General features: G+C 48.8%; 1 protein-coding gene across 2 annotated transcripts in view; it reads left to right on the forward strand.

Annotated features, from left to right (window-relative positions):
* Positions 1-22,972, forward strand: part of ANKLE2 (ankyrin repeat and LEM domain containing 2) — a 30,982-nt gene that overhangs the window by 2,959 nt on the left and 5,051 nt on the right. Inside the window, exons 2-10 of one of the 2 annotated variants that reach the window (XM_075996396.1) lie at positions 6,095-6,568; positions 9,266-9,460; positions 10,441-10,634; positions 10,739-10,924; positions 13,963-14,085; positions 15,460-15,526; positions 19,615-19,787; positions 21,543-21,649; positions 22,572-22,762. In XM_075996396.1, coding sequence (XP_075852511.1) covers positions 6,095-6,568; positions 9,266-9,460; positions 10,441-10,634; positions 10,739-10,924; positions 13,963-14,085; positions 15,460-15,526; positions 19,615-19,787; positions 21,543-21,649; positions 22,572-22,762 — 1,710 coding nt within the window. Of the gene's footprint in view, positions 1-6,094; positions 6,569-9,265; positions 9,461-10,440; positions 10,635-10,738; positions 10,928-13,962; positions 14,086-15,459; positions 15,527-19,614; positions 19,788-21,542; positions 21,650-22,571; positions 22,763-22,972 lie in introns of both variants that reach the window. The other variant, XM_012747626.2, reaches the window with a different exon arrangement.

Below are 22,972 nucleotides of genomic sequence, written 5' to 3' on the forward strand. Positions count from 1 at the left end.
GGTCTCGCTCTTGCTCAGGCTGGTTTCGAACTCCTGACCTCAAGCAATCCGCCCGCCTCGGCCTCCCAGAGTGCTAGGGTTACAGGCGTGAGCCGCCGAGCCTGGCCTGTAATCCTTTATAATACACCAGTAACTGTAAGTGAAGCATTTCCCTGAGTTGTGTGAGCCACTCTGGCGAATTAACAGAACCCGAGGAGGGAGTCGTGGGGACCTTGATTAAACACAGGTCACAGCCTGAGTTGTTGGAAGTACGGGGCCGTCTGTGGGACCGAGCCCTTGACTTGTAGGGTCTGACGCTAGCTACCTCCAGTAGATATCATTAGGACAGAACTGAGTTAGAGGACATCCCGCTGCCGTCCACTGCAGAATTACTCTCTTGCTTGATGCGGAAGGACCCCACACATCTGGTTTCTGCAGCGTGCAGTGAGACTATAGTCAGAGAGACTGAGTCTGTTCTTCCTTTTTGTAGTCAGACTGTTGGGCACTGAGGAAAGTAGTTTGTAATGATTGAGTAGGGGCTCACACATCAGATTGTGTGAGTTCATCTCCTTGCTCTACCACTTACTGCCGTGGGGCTGCACTTGACAACTCTGTTTTCAGCCTGCTCATTTGGAAACTAGGAGTGATAATGGCACCTAGTCAGTAAGGTTTGATAGTGGAGTAAGTACAGTGCGTGGTGCATATGAGGCACTAATGAGTGCTGCCTGTTATCGTAATTACCGGAGTCATCCAAGCGGCGCTGTGGAGGAGGCTGGGCGTGCGTCTGGTGTCTGAGAAAAGACCTGGAGATAAAGCGTACAGGTATTGGGTGAAGCTGTGAGTCTGGAGCTCTGGTGTGGGTGTTTTGGTTTTTGAGGCTCTGATTGGACTGAGAAGCCCTCCCTCCCGTCCCCAGCAGTCTGTCTTCACCTCCTCCTCAGCCCATGGCCTCGGGGTCCGTGGCCGCTGCCGCGTGCACTTCCTCCGGAGGCCCTGTGTCCACATCTGGTCTCTTCCTGGAGGATGAACGAGTGTCTCAAGTACTCTGACAGGAAGATGAAGTTTTTTGAGCAGAAAACAAAACTGATGACCCTACTTTAGGATCTTAGGGCTAAAGGGATCCTTAGGGTAACTTATTTCTCACGTCCTGGATTCACAGCCAAGGAAACAGGCCCCAGAAGGTCAGTGTCCCACTGGGACACAGGCTGGTGGCAGGACCGGCTGGGACGTCGGTCTGTTGGCACTGGGTCTGGTGCACCTTCCGTCCTGTCGGGTTCTACCTTCTGTGTCCCCTAAGAGAGTTTCAGGCAGCACCTTTGATAAATAGCGCGCTGGTTTGTCCGCTTACACTGTCAACGCTGTGCCACAAAACTCAGTGTGGGACACTGAGACTAAACATTACCCAGACACTGAAGCTAAACGGTGTGCGTGCCGTACGGGTATGGGGCTAAGATATTAGAGTTTGGAGTGTTTTTTCATTAAGAATTTGTCTTTAAGTTTTAGCTTTTCATTTTGAAATAATTTTAGACTCAATAAAAGATTACTAAAATAGTACAAAGCAAATAAACATATGTGAAAAGATGTTCAACATCATCAGCCAGCAGAGAAATACAAGTTTTTTTTAATGTTTAAGAGATGGGATTTTGCTGTGTTGCCCAGGCTTGTCTTGAACTCCTGGGCTCAAGTAATCCTCCTGCTTCAGCCTCCTGAGTCACTGGCACTACAGGCATGAGTCACCAGGCTTGGCGGGAAATGCAAATTAAACCTAAAGTGAGATATTGCTACACACCTATTAGAATGGCTGAAATCAAAAGAAATGCTGATATTACCCCAAATTGACAGGGATGTGGAGAAACTGGGTCTCTCGTGCATTGCTAGTGGGAATGTTAAGTGGTACAGCCACTGTGGAAATGAGTCTGGCAATTTCTCAGAAAGGTAAAGCTGCCCTGCACTCCTGAGATTTTTATCCTAGACAAATGAAAACTTAACTTCCACACACAAGCCCATGTATGACTGTTCACAGCAACCTTGTTTGTAATTGCCCCAAACTGAAACAACCCAGATGTCCCTTGGGAGTGAATGGTTTAACACTGGCACGTCCGTGCCACGGGGTGCTACTCAGTCCCTACAGCAGCTTAGATGGGTCTCCAGGGCACTGTGCTGAGTGAGAGAAGCCAGTCTCAAAAGTTCTGCACTTGCTGTCCCGTTCACATAACGTTCTTGAAATGAGAGAGTTACAGGGATGGAGAACGAGTGAGTGGTTGCCAGGGGTTGAGGACTGGGCCAGATGGGAGGTGACGAGTGCGGCAGGGGGAGGTCTTTGTGGGGCAGGACCGTTCTGCATGTGACCGTAGGTCGCTGTGGTTACAGGAGCCTGTTCGTGTGGTAAACTGTCACAGAATTATACAAAGACACAGCCTGCAGAGGCTGGTGGGGTCCGAGGTCTGGTTTGTTTTGTGTCAGTTTCTCGGTTTTGATCGTGTGGCCTGGAAATGTAAGATGTCAGGCTGGGTGATAGGTCCACAGGACCTCTTTGTATGATTCTTACAAGAACTTCTGAGTCCATACGATTTCAGAATAAAAAGTTACATCATGTTTACCATCTCCTGGATTCCCCAAATATTGGTGTCTTACATAATCACACTACAAAATGAAAACCAGGAAATTAACATTGATGCAACACTATTACCCAATCTACAGACCTAACTCCATTTCTCTTATCTTAATCCATCTATCAAAGACCAGGGGGTCCTACTAATACTTCCAGTTCCAAGGCAGCAGCACTGGTTTTATTCTAGCCCAAGGGTCAAATCTGGCCCCACCTGTTTTTGTACTTACCGTTTTATCGGAACACAGCCGTGCCTCTTGCTCTCGTGTTGTCTGTGGCCGTTCTGAGCCCTGGAGAGGCCGGGCGGCTCCCCTCTCCTCAGGTGTTCGCTCCTGCACTTTACAGGGGTTTGGCTGTCCCTGTCCTCGCCCCACTTCCCTTTCTGTCCGAGGGAACCCTGGCTCTCGTCAGCCACAGCGCGCTCCAGTTATTCGCGCAGTCCTAGAGCACACGTGAAATAGCTTCCACCAGGTGACCTGCACCGTAGTGGAAAACACCTGCTACCTGGAGTGTGGCGATTGTGTGCAGTTCGTTTTGTCTGTGTCCTTAGAGTGCATGGTCACTTGTGTTTCCCAGAGTTGCTTTAGTCCTCCCACCTTTATGTTATTACTTTGTAATACAGTTAGAGTTATCGGTTGTGGTTTGCATTCCATTTGGGGGTCTCCCCATCTTTTTGTTTATTTACTTATTTCTTGAGTATGTGGATGACAAACATGTTTTAAAAGTCAGAACCATATAAAAACTGTCCCTCTGTCCCTTCCGTGTTCTCCCATTCTTCCTGTCTGGTCCCACCCACCCTATAGATAACCAATCTTACTAGTTTCTGCTTTATCCTTTGTTTCTTTGTACACTTGAGTGGACACTTGTATCTCGTGTTAAGAATATTAGTAAGAGAGTGTCCGTTTTTATTTTTATTCAAACTGACTTTCTAGCATGTTATGTACTTACTCTAAAGATTAATAAGCCTATATTCCTTAACAGTTTAATAGCTGTGTCTGACATGAATAATTTTTTAGTGTCAGACACAGTGTACAGTCTTTACATGCATTATTTTATCTATATCTTATATACCCTACGAAAGAGAGGTATTGGTGTGTCCATTTTTATAGATAAGGAAACCGAATATTAGAGCTTAAATGATTTGCCCAAGGCCACAGTTAGTAACTTAATGTAATTAACTGTCCTATTGAGGGCTTGCTTGGTTACGAGGACAAAACCTTCTAGCTAGCCCAAGTTAAAAAGGTGGCTTTAGAGTAAGGTTACAGAGATTGTATGAAATACTGCCAGGGACGGAGAGGAGCGTCCCTGTTAATTCATAGCATCTTCGCAGCTGCTCCCTCCCCTCAGATTTTGCCCTGCATGTGGCTTTGACCACCTGTGTGCCCACTTCCGCTGTGGATTCTGTACAGCCCTTCCTGTCAGTGTGTGGTCGCTGAGCTGTGTCTGTGTGTACAGAGAATCTGATCAGGTGTTGATCGCTGGGCAGAATCTCCCGGTCAGCAGGCTCTACCTTCAGGTTCTCTGGCAGCTGTAAGAAGGGGCTGAGTAATGCATTCATTGTTTAAAAGACTAATATCCCCTTTGCAAATAAGTAACTGTTATTTTTGAAATCTTCTTGGAGTGGGGGGGGGTGGCATTATAAAAATTTTTTAAAATAATGAAATACACAAAATAGATACAATAATTTAATGAATGCTGATACCCACCGCCTAGCTTCAACAGGTGTTCGTATTCTGTGAGTCCTGTTTTACCTGTGCTTGCTCTCTGCTGAAGTAATTAAAGCCCGTCCCAGACAGCTCATCATGTCACCTGGAAACACTTCCTAAGCCCTCTGCTTCTCAGTTTCAGTGATGTAATGTGTCCAAGCCTTGAGTTTTCCTTCCTCGTGGTTTTTAAATTTTTTTTCCTTTTTTTTTTTTTTTTTCCTCCTCGTGTCTTTTAATCATTAATCTTACTCAGACTCCTTTTTAGGCTCACTGTCTGTGTGTGTTCCTGTTATCCCTGGTTTAGTCTGTTGGTTTTGCGACCACCGTCCACATGCTGGTAATTCCCAAGTCTGGTTTTCCCCACGCTGAACTTCCTGTCTTCTAAACCTCAGGCTTGAAAGTCCAAATGCCCTCTGGGTATCAAATAGAAAGGCTTGATGCCTATATTTGGGAAAAAGGAATCTCCCTCTACTGGCTCCATCTCTAACATCTTCTGCCTCAGTGGAGTCTCTTCCCTGGCATCTGGACTGGAAATGTGGGTGCCTTGCGGCCCATTGCCGTCCCTCCAGCCCTGCCCTGTGGCAGCTAATCGGCCTGTGGCTGAGACGGCCTGTTCCTCGAGTCCCTGTCATCGCCACAGTCGTCTGTGCCCCGACATTTCTTGCCTTCTCCCCTGAGTCCCGCTGGCCACACGTAATCTGTATGCCATAAATTTAGCCACTGTTCTCCAAGAGCACCGGCCTAAGCTCCAGTGCGGGTTCAGGTCCGCTGTGTGATAGCTGTATGACCCGGACAAGTCACTTGGCCTGTCTCGCCTGCAGGGTCTTCTTCTGTAAAGTGGAGGGGAGCGGTGGGTGGCCATCCGTTCCACACGGGGTTGTCGTGACTCTTCCGTGACATAATATACGCCAAATGCTTAGAACATCACCAGGTCCTGGGCACAGGGAAATCCTCCAAAAGCATAAAACGCTAGTTGTTTGTTGTTAGTATTAGCAAAATGACTGCCAGAGCTGTGTGGCCCTTCTGTTTAAATCTTTGCATACTTTCCCATCGCTTATGAAATAAAATGCAAATATATCTGTAGGGTAAATTTCTTTCTTCGTTTTTTTTTTTTCTTTTTAGAGACAGGGTCTCTACTCTGTCACTGAGGCTGGAGTGCAGTGTCACTGAGATGGATTGTATATGGCTCAAGTGATCCTGCTGCCTCAGCCTCCCAAGTAGCTAGGACTACAGGTGTGCATTAATTACCATGCCCTGCTAATTTTGAAAGAAAAAAATTTTTTTAGAGATGGGTTCTTGCTTTGTTATGTTGCCCAGGCTGGTCTCAAACTCTTGGGCTCAAGGGATCCTCCTGCCTAGGCCTCCCAAAGTTCTAACATTACAGGCATGAGCCACTGTGCTTCGCCTAGACTTGGAATTTTGGTGGATAGTGTCCACCTGCCCTCCATGGGATTTGTTCCAAGCTGTACTCCCAGCCAGAGTAATGACAGAGGAATGTGCCTGTCCCCGCAGTGCACTGACCTGCAGAGAACGTGAACCTGTGGTAATGTGTGATGGAACTAGGTTATGAGATTCTTACCCAAGTCAACCAGAAACTGCTTGTTTTAATTTTGTTTAGATTATTATAGATGAGGAAGTATATAATTTACAAAAATTACCATAGATGATTTATAGAGTCCAAAGGATATGGAGAAACACTGCGTTGAAATGAAACTTTGAAACCAGGTTTTTTAAACGTTTTTTTAAATACAAAAACATGTGCTTATAGCCATCAAATTAGGGTTTTTTGTCTTGGTTCTAGGTGAAATGACAATGGATGCTGTCTTGGCTCGGTTGAAACTTCTGAATCCAGATGACCTTAGAGGAGAAGTGGTCAAAGCCGGATTGAAATGTGGACCCATTACATCCACCACACGGTTCATTTTTGAGAAAAAACTGGCTCAGGCTTTACTAGAGCAAGGAGGAAGGCTGCCTTCCTCTCTTCCCGGCCATGAGGCAGGTGGCGCATCTCTAAGCCAAGACACACAGAGGTTTCTGAAGTCTGCTGCAGGGAACCCCACCGAGCAGCCCGGTTTTTCTGAAGACAGAGACTTTGGTTATAGCGTAGGCCTGAATCCTCCAGAGGAAGATGCTGTCACGCCGCAGGCCTGCTTGGTGCCCCTGAGTGCTGCGGCCACCCTCGGGGCCAGAGCCGGAGCCGGAGGGACAGCCTCTAAGGAGCCGCCTCTGTACTACGGGGTGTGCCCCGCCTACGAGGACATCCCAGCGAGAAACGGTAATGTGACCATTGTGCTGTTCTCCCTTAAACAGATGTACCTATGGGGAGGGTGGGATTTTGAAAATTGAAAGCTATAGATAAAAAAGAAACAGTTTAACATTTTTACATAGAACGTTCTTGAATTTTACATAAATCTATATAAGAATTTTAACAACTTGTTAGGAAAATGGGACTCTGTGAGATGCACTTGACTTACAGATATTGATTGGCCGGCTTTTTCAAATTCATTATAACCCATACACCTTTTATATTAATGAATGCAAATGGCCAAGGAATGTATAAATAAGTTTCAACGTCAGAGAACTGCAAAGGACTTAATAGATAGCAGTAGCAAAAGACAGTGAGCGCTCGGTGTCCATTAGAATGTCATGAACTACACCCTGCTGTGGTGCTGTTTCTGTGATGCCCAAGAACAGGAGGTGGGTTGATTTCACACCGTGAGTAGAATGGGATATTATTCAATCATAAGATCTTTTTAAAGAAGATTAATGACACTGTGAAATGGTCATGACGCAATTTGTATTGTTAGTCTTTATCATGAAAGTTGATTATAAAACATTCATTTATGATGTGTATATTACATATTTGGTATCTGAAGTAAAAGTGAAGTTTCTCTCCTGCCCACCCAAATCTTACTCCCTAGAAGTAACCACACCTGATCTGGCTATTTTTCATTCATACATATAAACATTGCTTTTATATTTCATATATATTTTGATACGTAGTATATGTGTATTTTTGAATTTAATATAAGTGCAAATATATATAAATGCACATTGTTTTTATTTTTGTTAAAATGGCAAGTAGAAGTATAGGGTCAAAAGGTAGCATTTTTAACACTTTGAAAGTTACCACCTTCCACGGCCGAGCGTGGTGGCTCACGCCTGTAATCCCAGCTCTCTGGGAGGCCGAGGCGGGTGGATTGCTCAAGGTCAGGAGTTCGAAACCAGCCTGAGCAAGAGCGAGACCCCGTCTCTACTATAAATAGAAAGAAATTAATTGGCCAACTAATATATATAGAAAAAATTAGCCGGGCATGGTGGTGCATGCCTGTAGTCCCAGCTACTCAGGAGGCTGAGGCAGGAGGATCGCTTGAGCCCAGGAGTTTGAGGTTGCTGTGAGCAAGGCTGACTCCACGGCACTCACTCTAGCCTAGCCAACAAAGCGAGACTCTGTCTCAAAAAAAAAAAAGAAAAGAAAAGAAAGAAAGTTACCACCTTCCAAAACATACAACATTCCATCTAAAAAGGGAGAAGTGCTTGTTTTGTTTCTATTCTGCCATGTGTACTGCGTGTGGTTAAACTTCCCATTTATCTTTTTTTTTTTTTTATTCAGAACGACAACAGTACCCATTTATCTTTTGAGTAAAGGGAACTGGCTATCTTGTTTTAGGTTAAATACCTTTTTTATACAGTTATGGTCTGTGTTTGATGATTGCTTGTCAATACATTGGCCATCTGTATCAAACAGTGGACATTAACCATTCTTTTATTATATTGTTAAATATCTTTTTCTCCAAGTCCACCATTGTATTTGTATTTTATGTATTTATGATAATCTTGTACAAAACTTGATTATGGTAGTTCTCATACAGAACTTTTAATACTATTATATATTCGGAACTGTCTCGTCCTTTATGGATTCCTTCTAATGATGGTTTCTTGGCAGGTATGAAAAGGCACAGCCTACTCAAAGTTATGTGTAAAGTTCTCTTATATTCTTTGCTAATATTTTCACGTTTTTTTTTTAAACAATTATTTTTATTTAATTTTAATTTTTTTTTTTTTGAGACAGTCTTGCTTTGTTGCCCAGGCTAGAGTGAGTGCTGTGGCATCAGCCTAGCTCACAGCAACCTCAATCTCCTGGACTCAAGCGATCCTCCTGCCTCAGCCTCCCGAGTAGCTGGGACTACAGGCATGCACCACCATGCCCGGCTGATTTTTTCTATATATATTAGTTGGCCAATGAATTTCTTTCTATTTATAGTAGAGATGGGGTCTCGCTCTTGCTCAGGCTGGTTTCGAACTCCCGACTTCGAGCAATCCGCCCACCTCGGCCTTCCAAAGTGCTAGGATTACAGGCATGAGCCACTGCGCCCGGCCAAACAATTATTTTTAGTTAGGTTTTTTTTGAGGAGACAGGGTCTCTTTTTGTCACCTAGACTGGAGTGCAGTGGCATCATCATAGGTCACTATAGTCTCAAACTCCTGGGCTCAAGCAATCCTCCTGCCTCAGCTTTCTGAGTAGCTGGGACTACAGGTGTGCACCATGTCCGGCTAATTTTTTGTAGAAACAGGGTCTGGCTGTGCTGCTCAGGGTGATCAAAAACTCCTGGCCTCAAGGGATCCTCCTTCCTTGGCCTCCCAAAGTGCTGAGATTACAGGCATGAGCTACCACGCCTGGCCTTTATTTAGATCTTTAATCCATATGAAACTTACTTTTTAGTATGGTATCTTGGGATACTAAATTACATTTATGTATAAAATATATATCACGTTATTCACAACACACATGATCAAGCTGATTGTGTTCTTTTGGCCCTTTTTCTTGAAGATTGAAAACCTGAACTGTGAGTGCAAGGCTGGGCTCAGGTGGCCGGGTGGCTGCGGTTTTCACAGATCGCCGAGCCCAGGGTCGACGGGGCAGCGCTGCGGCCGCTCTTCTCTGACTCTCCTGTGTTACTTTTCCCACCAGAAAGGGTCCACGTCTATGAAAATAAAAAGGAAGCATTGCAAGCTGTCAAAATGATCAAAGGGTCCCGATTTAAAGCTTTTTCAACCAGAGAAGATGCTGAGAAGTTTGCTAGGGGAGTTTGTGATTATTTCCCTTCTCCAAGCAAAACCTCGCTACCACTTTCTCCTGTGAAAACAGCACCACTCTTTAGCAATGGTGAGTTGAAAGGTGAATCGCATAGCAGTTCACACCTTGCCATTCCTGTCAGACTTGCCCCGGACTCTCTTGTGCCCTCTTTCCTGATATGTGGCAACGAATCTTCTCCACGAGGGTGGAGGGGATGGGGCTGAGGCTGACACGCCAGCACTTCGCATCGTAAGGGTGGAGAAATTCGGAAAGGAACAGTCCTTCGTCTGTTCCCTCATCTCCCCTGCTGCCTGTTGGATTCGGGGTCTTTTTTTTACACTGAGACCAGTCTACTTCCCCACCTGAAGCCATGCCCACTTCTGGGACTGGGGCGGCTACAGAAGTTAGGCTCACCAGCAGGACTGTCCCCCCAGAAACCTGGCCACACCTACCGCCCGACCCAGGGCCAAGGCCTTGTTTGCAGAGGCCGTTGGTAGTCAGCTTCATGGAGGGCTCCTCCTTTGCCCCGCTCACAGCTGCCCCGCTTCCCCGGCCGGTGGGCTCCAGGGGAGGGCGCTGTCTCCTGCACATCTGGGCTTCAGTTAGGACCGCTGTCTGCCTGCCCCCTCAGTCAGCCTCATCCAGGTGCTTCCTACACAGAAACCAGAATGATTCCTCGCGGTTTGCAGATTTCTCTCTGCAGTCTGTGAAAGTTCCCCTGGCGCGAATCACGTGTGGAACAGTCCCCCTCTCGGGGGTGTCCCCTGTGTACCGAGGGTCCTGTGTGCCTGCTGGTGGTGTTCCTTTGGCTGCAGCTGCCAAAAGCTGGCTGAGCTTTCAAAGTTCACTAAGCCTTTCCCAGGCAGATGCTGGTGGGGTCTGGGTGCGCCCCAACCTGCCTGCTCGTAGCAGAGTGCGGGCTGCTCGTGCTGCTGTTCCTTACCTGTTTCTCCCAAGTGGCTTGGAAGCTCCTGCAGAAAAGCCGTTTATCCTCTCAGCATAGCACAGAGGAGGTGATGAGAAACTGTCTGTGAAATTAAGTGTTTTTAAATTCTGTCTCTTAATGACAGATGGTTTGAGCTTGTCTGAATCAGAAACCGTAAACAAAGAGCGAGCGAACAGTTATAAAAATCCCCGCACGCAGGACCTCACTGCCAAGCTTCGGAAAGCCGTGGAGAAGGGAGAAGAAGACACCTTCTGCGACCTCGTCTGGAGCAATCCCCGGTATCTGATCGGTTCGGGAGACAACCCGACCATCGTGCAGGTGAGCCTGCTTTCCGCTGCGCGAGCGCCACTGTGATCACCGCGCTTGCGACGGGGTCCGACCGCCTCTGACAGAAACGGCTCAAGGTGTGCGCTCTCTTCCAGGAAGGCTGCAGGTACAACATCATGCACGTCGCCGCCAAGGAGAACCAGGCTTCCATCTGCCAGCTGGCGGTGGCCACCCTGGAAAACCCCGACTTCATGCGGCTGATGTACCCGGACGACGACGCGGCCATGCTGCAGAAGCGCATCCGCTACATCCTGGACCTCTACCTCAACACGCCGGACAAGGTGGTGCGTTTCCCGCCGCCCGCTCTTTGTGGAGACGCCATGGCCCGTTTTCTTGCCGAACGGTTTGGTTCCCCGTAGTCTCCCTCGCACGCCGTGGGTCAGAGAGTGGAGGTCATGGAGTGGAGGTCAGGGAGGAGAAGCTCCCTTGCCGGACTTGAAGGGTGCGACGGGAGTCTGCCCCTCGTGGCGGGAGGCCCCTCTGCCACCAGGCTGACTTGGGGTGGGCGGGGAGGCCGGGGCCCCAGGGCGCTTCCCTCTTGGGCTCTGTCAAGACGGGAACATGGGCAAAGGCCAAAAAGCATAGAAAAGAAAGTAAAAAAGTTTTGGTGCCTTTTATTCTGGCATTCTGTGTATATCTTTTATATGTTTATATGTGTGTATGCGCATAAATTTTCAAAGGCCAGATTTTTAATGGTTCAGTAAGGCTTAAGCAAGGATTCTTGAAACAGAAAAATTGATGTATTTTTATAAGGGAAAACCCAGTGACAGCTTAGAGCCAAGGACTGTAAACTGAGCAAAACCTAGGAGTTTAGAAAGTTGTGGGTGAGAAAGTAAAAGGACCATTATCTTGGTGGGGCATAATTTTGTTATTTGATAACACAATAAATATGATACATTGGACTGCAGAATTGATAAGCAAGAATAACTTTTAACAGGAAAGAAAAGGGGGAATGTAGAGAAATTGGTCCAAGCTACCAAATTATAGAAAGAGGTAAAAGACCAAAAAAATATAGTACGCATAAAATAAGAAAAGAGGAATAAAATTGAAGTCAGACTAAGTGTGAACAAATTAAATAAGGGTATCATATTTGATTAGTACAATCAGCACCTGTGACTTTGTGGCTATAGCACTTAGTTCCCTGTGCCCTACAGAAAAACATGATTTTTTTTTTTTTGAGACAGGCTGGAGCACAGTGGTGTGATCACAGCTCCCTGCAGCCTCCTGGGCTCAACAGATCCTCCTTCCTCAGCCGCCCAAGTAGCTGGGACTATAGAATTGTGCCACCACACCCAGCTAGTTTTTTAATTTTTTGTATACATGAGTTTTGCTATATTGCTCAGACCGGTCTCAAACTCCTGGTCTCAAGCAATCCTCCCACCTTGGGGGAATACAGGTGTGAGCCACTGTACCCAGCCTCTTTTTTCTTAATGTCTGTGGAATACATGCATATGTCCAGAAAGAAAACTTATTAAATTATTGAAATTAGATATTTCAGGTCACTTTCTGTTATCATAACCACTAAAAGTAGGAACTGATACAGTGGTGACCAAAACCACCGCAGCTCTTTAGAAAGCACTGGGTTTGTGGGGAGACCACGTCACTAGAGAACGTGGCGTGGCCGAGGGGCAGGGTAGGAGTTGAAGTGGTCGGGTGTGCGGGGTCTGGAGCAGGTGGGAAAGAGGCGTTGTGTGGAAAGAGGGCCAGAAGGAAGTGTGGCGAGGGTCCCGCGTGTGCAGAGCAAACCGTCTGCCCCCACGAGTGGCCGGGGCCTGGAGGAGAGGGCGAGCGTGTTCCTGGATCGAGGGACCCCAGAACCCGAGGCATGCTGGGCGAGACAGGAACGCACAAGGCCCCAAGGTTGGGGGTGCAGAGCAGGCTTCTCGCTGGAGCAGGGCCCACAGGCGCCGGCCAGGGCCCAGGTGACCTGCACCTGCGTGCGGAAACGCAGCCTGGCCGGAGCACGGCCACGCTCACTTGAGCGTCACTTGTCTGCAGTGCCTCCCCGCTGCACGGGCAGAGGCGGTGGCTGTGGCAGGGACTGGATGGCTTGCAGGGTCGAGCATGTTCTAGCATGTTTGTCGCCTGCCCCTGCCTGAGAAAGCGTTCCCATCCCTGGACAGAAGGCCGAGGTGCGGAGTGGGGGTGTGGGCAAACCTCCAGGCCTTTCAGGGTCGTGTGGGAGGAATGGCCCCTGTGGCATTGTGATGGCAGGGAGCGTTTGCTTCTCACAGGTGACAGCTGTGGGGTGGCAGACATGGCATCGATGACTGTAGAGGCTTTAGAGCCAGAACCTGCCGCCCTTGGTCATCAGAGGGGGACACAGGGAGATGTTTCTGGCGCTGGTGGGCGCCAGTGAGTCCGTTTTGCGCTTGCGCAGCCAAGTGCCTGGGGGATGTCCCCACGAGGGGCCTGGGAGGCAGCTGGCTCCACGGCCTCGGGCTCAGGGTGGCTGTTGGCCGTCAGGCCCGCTGGTCTGTGGGTGGCAGTGGAGGTGACCCGGGGACTGCCCAGAGGGTGAGGAAGGGTCAGAGGTGCCACCGGGGGAAGTCAGGGCATGACAGTGACCTAAAGTCGGGTAAAGAGAGCTTCGTTCGTTGTGCCGTCAGCTCTAGAGAGACTTTTCTTTGAATACCGGCCAGACTTAGGGGTTTGTTTTTTTCTGGATGTTGCTGTCATCTGTTTATTGTGGCATCGTGCAGGGCCCTGAAGGGTGACAGCTGGGTCGCTGTTCACTGAGCATGTGTCAGGCCCCAGTTGATCATGAGCTCCTTGCAGGGCCTGGGCACTGGGTGCTGCCCGGTGGTGACAGCAGTGTGCCGAGCTCACGTCCTGGCAGCAAGTGGACGTGTGACAGCATGCCAGTTACGTTTCAATCATAAAAGCAACGTTTTTATGGCCTTTTTTGTTTTTGAGGCTTTTTTTAAAAAAATAAATACCACCTAGGCAAGGTGGTTCAGGCCTGTAATCCTTAGCACTTTGGGAGACTAGAGGATCACTTGAGGCCAGGAGTTGGAGACCAGCCTGAGCTAGAGTGAGACCCCATCTCTACTAAAAAGAAATAGAAAATTAGCCCGGTGCGGTGATGCACACCTGTAGTCCCACCTACTTGGGAGGCTGAGGCAGGAGGATCGCTTGAGCCCAGGAGTTGGAGGCTGAAGTGAGCTGTGATGACATCGCTGCACTCTAGCCTGGGCGTCAGAGCAAAACTCTGTCTCCTAAATAAATGCATGCATACATACATACCTGTGTTCGCCGCAGAGTGAGCTCGTTAGACAAAGAAGCGTAAATAACTGTGCTTCCTCTGCCCCCTTTCCAGGGCAACGACACGCCGTTGCACTTTGCTTGTAAGTTTGGGAACGCAGACGTGGTCAACGTGCTTTCTTCACACCATCTGACTGCGAGAAACCCAAGGAATAAATATGATAAAACACCTGAAGATGTGAGTACTCAACTAAAATTCAGTTACTCTCCAGAGTTGGCAGTGAACATACATGAAGTCACAGTCTGCTCACAGCTGCAGCGCAGTCACGGGGACCGCAGCGCAGTCACGGGGACCTCGGGAGTTGTTGCCTCGCAGGCGCTGAGCACTGGCTGCCGAGCAGCGGGCACGCCGCGAGGGTGACGCTCTTGGAAGCCCAGAGGGGACGGACCGACTTGGTTTTTTACTTTTTTCTTTTGATAACGTTGGTACCAGTGACCCAATGTGCTGATTTTTATTTTCCTAAAACTGGCAGTCAGTTGTTCAGTCTTTCATCGAGTCTGAAACACGTCAGTTGACCGGGGTCAGAGAGCACAGAGATGAAGGTGACGAAGGTGGTGGCTCTGAAGCAGCTCAGTGCCAGGCCCCGCCAGCATGCTGTCCCCCGACCCGGACGAGCCTCACGTGACCCTCAGCAGAGAGGGCAGAGGTGCGGAAGAGGGAGCCGGACCCGGGGCTCGGAGGGCTGGCCGGGTCTGCGCTGTGTCCTGGAGCAGGTCGTGACGTGGCCCTGTCACCCCTTTGGAAGCAAAGCCTACAAGGACCCTTTTCTGGTGACAGTGGCTTCCCCCAACGCCCCCTTTTAATTGCTGCTGTTACATAAGCACCGCCCACTTTCTGTAGAGAGTTTAAGATAAACCATAAAAAAAAAGAGTAAAATTCACCGGAAAATTCTGCAGTTGAGAAATTACCATTATTTTGCATAGGTATGACTTCACTTTGTGTATTTTTCATTATAAAATGCTATTTGGTAACCAGCTTTAAAGCTCATGGCATTTTTAGAGCACTTCAACTCACAGCCAGTTACAGACTGAAAAAAAAGCTGCCCTCGTGTGTTGCTCTCACAGGCTGTTTTCTTTTCCGCTTACGTGAAGGTTATTGGTTTTCTGTCATTTCTAGCAAAATTGTTCTTACTGCTATGATTCTCCAAGGGCTGAGAAAATTGATCCCAGTACTTGCAAAAATGTAGTGTTTGTGTTCCGTGAGAGGCAGGAGCTCCGCCTGGCCCGGGGCACAGACACAGAAAGGTCACGCGGGCTCCCAGGCAATGTGCCCAGACAGCTGAGAAAACCACGACCAGGTCCATGTGCATCTGCTCCCCCTGGATCCTGAACTCCTAGGTTTTCCTTTCCTTGCAGGAAATGAGTGAATGTGCTGCTCTGAACAGACGTTTTAGGAGACAGACTGTCCTCTTCAGCACACGTTCTGCATGCGCTTCGTTAAGCTTCAGCGTTAAGATACTGTCTTGTTGACTGTGAAGCTTGCTTTTATAAAATCGCTGTAATGAAGGAAATGTTGCAATAAAATAAGACTTAGACACTCTTTTTCTAACAGGTAATTTGTGAAAGAAGCAAAAATAAATCTGTGGAACTGAAGGAGCGGATCAGAGAATATTTAAAGGGTAAGATGGGGCTAGGCCCTTCAGCCCCTCAGAAACCTCTTCCCAGTGACCCTGTTTTCCTCCTCTGCGTTCCCGTAACTCTGCTCTGAAGTCCTGTGTCCATCCTTTGAGCCTTTGTTGAGGCTGTCTGTTGTCAGCTGTTGCTCATGCCTCGCCTCGTGTGATCCGTGTAGGTGTCTCCCTGCAGGTTCTCCGCGATCGCCTCCTCCAGGTAGACCCTGCAGGGTGGCAGAGCGCAGCACGGGGCAGGGTTTGGCTCTTGGTAGTGTCCTTTCCTTCCGGAGCCCTCTCTGGGCGGCCCCTCCCCCAGCTCTCCAGGACAGCCCCACCCCGCAGAAGCTGCCCTGCCCTGGTCCCAGAGGCCGTCTTTGCTCTCTGAGGCCCCCTGCTCTGGTCAGAAGCTTCACGTAGTTGGCGCCTATGCCTCGTGGTCTGTGGGCACCCTGCGTGTGGCGGCTGTGTCCAGGAGGGGCCTCTCCCTGCCACCTTCCTGAGTGTTGCTTGAGTGCATTTCAGGAGATGGCAGAAAGGCGCCTTCCCTTGGCTGTGTTTAGCCAGAGGTTTGGTGGCTCTGCTTGCTGGGGGCGATGGCACAGACGCTCGAAGCTCTTGGACTCTGCTGTATGTGTCTTCTTCCTTCTCCGTTCCTACCCAGAGCTCCACTGCTCTTCGTTTAAGCAGAGTCAACAGCACAACTGCCCACCTCCTAGCCTGCTTTTGTAAATAAAGCGTCCCTGGCGCACAGCCGTAGCCATCGTCTGTTCGCTGTGTCTGGGCACCGTCCGGGTACAGAGACCACGGCCATGGAGCCTGCTTATTTACTGCTTATTTACTGCCTGGCCCTTTAAAGAAGAGGGTTGCTGGCCCCTGATCTAGAGTGTCCAGAGCCTTCACTTGTTCCCTGATCTCTTCTAGTCCTAGGAGTTTGTGTTAGTCATACTTCCTAAGGGTGCATGGCAAGCACAGGACGTGGGTCCTGGCTCTCTGCTGGGGGCGCAGGGATGATCTCCTCAGGGCCATGTGGGCATCGCTTCCAGAGACCTGGCTTGGGCCGGGCACAGTGGCTCACGCCTGTAATCCCAGCAGTCTGGGAGGCCGAGGCTGGAGGATCACTTGAGCTTAGGAGTTCTAGACCAGCCTGAGCAAGAATGAGACTCCCTTCTCTACTAAAAATAGAAAAATTAGCTGGGCATGTGGTGCATGCCTATAGACCCAGCTACTCGGGAGGCTGAGGCAAGAGGATCAGTTGAGCCCAGGAGTTGGATGTTGCTGTGAGCTATCATGAAGTCACTATACCTCTACCTGGAGTGACGGAATTAGACTCTGTCTCAAAAAAAAAAAAAAAAAAAGAAAGAAACAGAGACCTGGCTTGAACGTTTGGAGGGCCCCAGAAACGTGTAGTGGTGTTACCAGAACATTCCTAACAACTAAACAGATTGATCTGCTCTGTGGATTTTCAAACCACACTGTCAGGAATGCTTTAAAATGAGGTAGCAATACTAACGGTCTGATGAGGCCTTTCCTATTTGTGACAATAGTGCTAATACCCCTGAGATCTGTTCATCCTGCTGTTTTCTGAGGAGAAAATGTTATTGCTGCGATTTCCAAGTTTCTGAAGGGTTGGACTACGCAGTACACCTTCCCTGGTTCCTGCTAAAGGTCTCACCTGAGGCCAGGTGTGGGTCAGCGTCAGTGGTCACATCGTGGCCTCTATCACATGTGTCTTCACACCCACAGAGCATGCTGTGGGACTGGCCTCCTTCCTGCCTGGCACCAGTCGTATCTCCCAGCGAGCTGCGTGAATATTAAGGAAGGACCCAATAGTGTTATGAAGATACAAATGGGATAAAAAAGCTGGACACCATACTGTTGAGAGAGCACAAGTCCAATTTTGTTGATAGATGTTTTTATTTTTTTATTACTTTTTAATTTAATGTAATTTTTTTTTTTGAGACAGAGTCTCGCTTTGTTGCCCAGCCTAGAATGAGTGCCGTGGCGTCAGCCTCGCTCACAGCAACCTCCAACTCCTGGGCTCAAGCGATCCTCCTGCCTCAGCCTCCCAAGTAGCTGGGACTACAGGCATGCACCACCATGCCTGGCTAATTTTTTCTACATATATATTAGTTGGCCAATTAATTCCTTTCTATTTATAGTAGAGACGGGGTCTCGCTCTTGCTCAGGTTGGTTTCGAACTCCCGACCTCGAGCAGTCCGCCCACCTCGGCCTCCCAGAGTGCTAGGATTACAGGCATGAGCCACTGTGCCCGGCCATTGATAGACATTCTTAAAAGGACCTTAAATGGATATGCCAAACATGTGGCCAGGCATGGTGGCTCACTCCTATGATCCCGGCACTTTGGAAGGTTGAAGCAGGAGGATCACTTGAGGTTAGGGTTTCAAGATCAGCCAGGTCAACATAGTAAGACCTAACTCTCCAAAAAAAAAAAAATATGTACACCTGTGGTCCCAGCTACATGGGAGGCCAAGGCAGGAGGATCACTTGAGCCCAGGAGTTCAAGGCTAAAGTGAGCTGTGATCACACCACTGCACTCCAGCCCAGGCAACAGAGCAAGACTCTGTCTCAAGAAAAAAGAAACCGGCTGGGCGTGGTGGCTCACGCCTGTAATCCTAGCACTCTGGGAGGCCGAGGCGGGCGGATTGCTCAAGGTCAGGAGTTTGAAACCAGCCTGAGCAAGAGCAAGACCTCGTCTCTACTATAAATAAAAAAGAAATTAATTGGCCAACTAATATACATAGAAAAAATTAGCCAGGCATGGTGGTGCATGCCTGTAGTCCCAGCTACTCGGGAGGCTGAGGCAGGAGGATCACTTGAGCCCAGGAGTCTGAGGTTGCTGTGAGCTAGGCTGACGCCGGGGCACTCACTCTAGCCTGGCAACAAAGTGAGACTCTGTCTCAAAAAAAAAAAAGAAAAAAGAAACCCAACAATTAGGCATTAGTATTTTATGGATAGTTAAATTATAGATGGATTTTACCATTTACCTTTAACAGAAGACACCATTATTTCATGTACCACCAAGAGGAAAAAACTTGCCAATTACCAATAAAATACCATCATATATGATGCATCCTGGGCAAGATTTTAAAATGGGAAATATTGCATTTTAATTGCCGTAGTTTTTAGTATACAATGAAAATATAGTGCCTCTGTAATCAGGAACAACCAGGATAAGCATTTAAAATAAAAGTCCCCAGGCATTCCTCAGCAGCACAACTGGCTGTACCTCCTGGTATTGCAGGGTGGCGTGTGACCTTATGATACTAGCCCGTATGACCTCCCCACGTGCTGCGGGGCACAGCCTCATGACACCACGTGTCCTTTGCTTCCCGCACTGCCTGTCAGCACCGCGGGGCTCCAGGTCGGTCTGGAGATGCGTGATCAGTGGTGCAAGCTGTGAAGCTCCACAGGAGTGGGGAGCTGAGGAGGAGGGAAGAAATAGAATGTCACTTGCTTCAGGAGCATTAGGAGCATTTATTTTTTTTTATTTTTTTTTTAAGTCAGAGTCTCACTCTGTTGTCCAGGCTAGAGTGAGTGCCATGGTGTCAGCCTAGCTCACAGCAACCTCAAACTCCTGGGCTCAAGCAATCCTCCTGCCTCAGCCTCCTGAGTAGCTGGGACTACTGGCATGCACCACCATGCTCGGTTAATTTTTTCTATATATATATTAGTTGGCCAATTAATTTCTTTCTATTTATAGTAGAGATGGGGTCTCGCTCTTGCTCAGGCTGGTTTCAAACTCCTGACCTTGAGCAATCCGCCTGCTTCGGCCTCTTTAGGAGCATTTATTAAGCTCTTAATCTTGTTCAGGCCGCCTTTCTGTTCTTTAATACCTGGGCGGGGGGGTTGTCTTCTGTTCTCCCTCTTTTTTCTTTCTTAGCAGAGGAAGAAAGTGAGGCTTACTTAGTCAAGCGAGTTCTGTCTTTGCCCTGACCTTTGGCTGCAGCGCTTGCATGGTTTTTATTTTTCGTCACTGTCCATTTGGGAAGGCCGTGGCAAGTGCCCGCGTTGCTTCTCACGCTGCTCACCCGACCCGACATACCGCGGTGGCCAGCGCCTGTCTCCTCCCTCAGGTCACTACTACGTGCCGCTTCTGAGAGCAGAAGACACTTCCTCTCCGGTCATCGGGGAGCTGTGGTCCTCGGACCAGGCGGCCCAGTCCTCTCCTGGGGGCCGCTGTGGAGGCAGCCCCAGAGACCCCGTGCTGACCCTGAGAGCCTTCGCAGGGCCCTTGAGTCCGTCCAAGGTGAGCTGCTGTGGAACCTTCTGGCACCAGCTCCTGGCTGGGCCACACTGTACTGGGTGTTCTAGCCTGTTGCTTTGTGCCTGGGCTTAGGAACCAGGTCCCATGGAACCTAAGGTCATCCTCTTCCAAAACCAGCTCCCAGTGAGCCGGTGACGGGCTCCAGGACATTTGCCAGACAGATGTGTTCCTGGCCGGTCACCTGCTCACCCAGCACATGCTGAGAGGCCCACACTCCTCAGTGCAGCTCGGTTGCCTGGTCAGACCTCGGCTGTGCCTGGGTAATGCCTGTTCCTCCTGTCCACGTCCGGGACCTCCTCACAGCACCTTGCCGGTCTAGCGAGGCTGCCCCCATGATCAGGAAACTTCTGAGTGCAGGGTGAACTCCAGACCGAGTTTCTAAGGCCCCAGCTCCCGCCCACGACCTAGCAAATGCTTTGTCACTTCCCTCTCCCGGGGGGCCCTTCCTGGTGCCCAGACCTCAGCCCCTTTGGGCTCCACCTGCATCCCTGATGTTCATTAAATCCTCGGTGGTGGTGTTGCTGGGTCAAAGGGTTATGTGCATTTTTATGCCAGTTTTACATTTGATAATTCTTTCTCCACCTGAAATATTTCATGCACTGACCTCTATGTAATATTTTTTTTTTTTGAGACAGAGTCTCACTCTTGTTGCTCCGGCTAGAGTGCCGTGGCGTCAGCCTAGCTCACAGCAACCTCAAACTCCTGGGTTCCAGCAATCCTCTTGCCTCAGCCTCCCAAGTAGCTGGGACTACAGGCATGCGCCACCATGCCTGGCTAATTTTTTCTATGTATTTTTAGTTGGCCAATTAATTTCTTTCTATTTATAGTAGAGACGGGATCTCACTCTTGCTCAGGCTGGTCTCGAACTCCTGAACTCAAAGGATCCTCCTGTCTCGGCCTCCCATAGTGCTAGGATTACAGGCGTGAGCTACCTCGCCGGCCTTCTATGTAATCTTGTACTAAAAACTTTCTGAATAAGTTGTTATCTGCAACTATAAAAATGTCTTGAAAATGAGGGGGTATCAGGATTAGATCAGCTCCATAAAACTTAGTAAGAGCGACTCAGAAAGATGAATGTTTATTTTTTCTCTTGTGATGGGAAGAATGTTGTATGTGTGGTGGGGGGCAGTAGCTCCAAGACACCTGCTGTCCCCAGGGCGAGGCCTCGTGCTGAGGCCCTTCTGGTCCAGATCTGACTCTCACAACCCAGAGCGGGCCGCAGGAAAGAAGAAAGCCCCTCCCTGACAGAGCAGAAACCCCTCCCTCAGCTGCAAGTGCAGTCACTCTCAGCTACAAGATGGGTGGGCCCGGGGTTCTGTTAACGGGGGGTGGCAAGAAGGATGTTGTGAGACAAGCAGATTCTGTAGTGCTGGCGGTTCTTTTAAGTCTCCCCAGGTGAGTTGCATCTCTTTTTCCCCCCTTTTTCAGAGATGGGGTCTTGTTCTGTCGCCCAGGCTGGAGTGCAATAATAGCTCACTGCAGCCTCAAACTCCTAGGCCCAAGCCATCCTACTGCTTCAGCCTCCTGAGGAGTATCTGGGACTGCAGGTGTGCACCACCACGCCCGGCAAACTTTTTATTTTTTTTTTAGAGATGGGGTTTTGTTATGTTGCTCAGGCTGGTCTCAAACTCCTGGCCTCAAGTGATCCTCCCACGTGGCCTCCCAAAGTGCTGGGATTACAGGCCTGGGCCAGCACACCCACCCATGGCATCTCTTAATACACTTTTCTCTTCATAGGCAGAAGATTTTCGCAGACTCTGGAAAACTCCACCTCGAGAGAAAGCAAGCTACTTTCACAGTATCAGGAAATCTGACCCGGAGAGAGGCTTTGAGAGAGTGGGAAGGTAGTTAAAGGGCCGTTGCGTGAAGTCATAAAGGCTGAGATGGGGAGCTGTGTGGTTGCGTGCTGGGTGATGGCGGGAAATCTAGAGTAGGAGTTACCTGCTCTACTCGGCTGCCTTCAGAGTAGGAGTTTCCAGGAACCGTTCACTCGAGCCTCTTCGAGGTTGCTTCCTTACAAACATTGCACGTGACGCAATGCGTGTTGCAGAATTAACTTAGAGCAGTCCCTTCCCAGACCTCCGAGCAGTTCTGTAACATATCTCTAAGGGACGTTAGTATTCTGTGTAAGGCACTGTATGAATAGATGTGTCCTTGGGAAAAAAAGAAAACCAAACATTCCTCCTCTGTTTAAAACACAAGAGGCAGGTGTGGCTAGAAACCTGTAAATTTTTTTAAAAGTCCCTGAAAAAAAGGGCCATAACCACAAAGCTGAATTACGTTTTAATCAAGTAAAGCTTCATGGGATTGTTTAGAACCTTTTCTCAAAATATGTGCCCAGTTTCAAGTTTACAACTTGAACCTGAAAAAGATGTCTAAATTTGGCCCAAACGGGAATCACATGCAGCTTCGTAGAGCTGCTCTGTGAAAATGGAAAAGTGCGTCTGTCGGTGCAGTCCTGCTCTTTGACCTGTTACTGCTGAGGCGTGCTGGTGTGAGACATGTTTGGGCTGAAGTCTCCTCCTGTCACGCTGCTGTGTGGCAGCCCCTCACGGGAGCACCGCTGGGTCCCACCCTGTTAGGAAGAGTACTGTTTTAGAAAATGCAAATTACTTCAGCCCCAAATTTAGGGTAAAATTTATAACCAAGATCACAACCAAGATTATTCTGGCACTTAGAATATCGGTGGCTATTTTCTGTACAGTCAGTTCTCTGAGCAATTTTTTCTGTTTTTTTACCTGGTTAATTGTGTTTTATTTCTTGCAGGGATCTAGCTCATGAGCTGGGGTATCCCTGGGTTGAATACTGGGAATTTCTGGGCTGTTTTGTTGATCTGTCTTCCCAGGAGGGCCTGCAAAGACTAGAAGAATATCTCGAGCAGCAGGAAATGGGCAAAAACGCTCAACGAGAAACAGGAGGAAAGAAAGCCTGCTGCAGAGACGGGGCCCTCACCTCTGGTACGGAGGAAACACACGTCTGGGGGTGTAGGTGTATGTGAAGGTCTGGTATGGAGGAAGCACACGTCTGGGGGTGTAGGTGTATGTGAAGGTCTGGTACAGAGGAAGCACACGCCCGAGGGGTGTAGGTGTATGTGAAGGTCTGGTACAGAGGAAGCACACGTCTGGGGGTGTAGGTGTATGTGAAGACTATGGCATCACTTCAGGCAG

This window comes from Microcebus murinus, chromosome 22 (genome assembly GCF_040939455.1).
Source record: "Microcebus murinus isolate Inina chromosome 22, M.murinus_Inina_mat1.0, whole genome shotgun sequence".
Lineage (NCBI taxonomy): Eukaryota > Metazoa > Chordata > Mammalia > Primates > Cheirogaleidae > Microcebus > Microcebus murinus.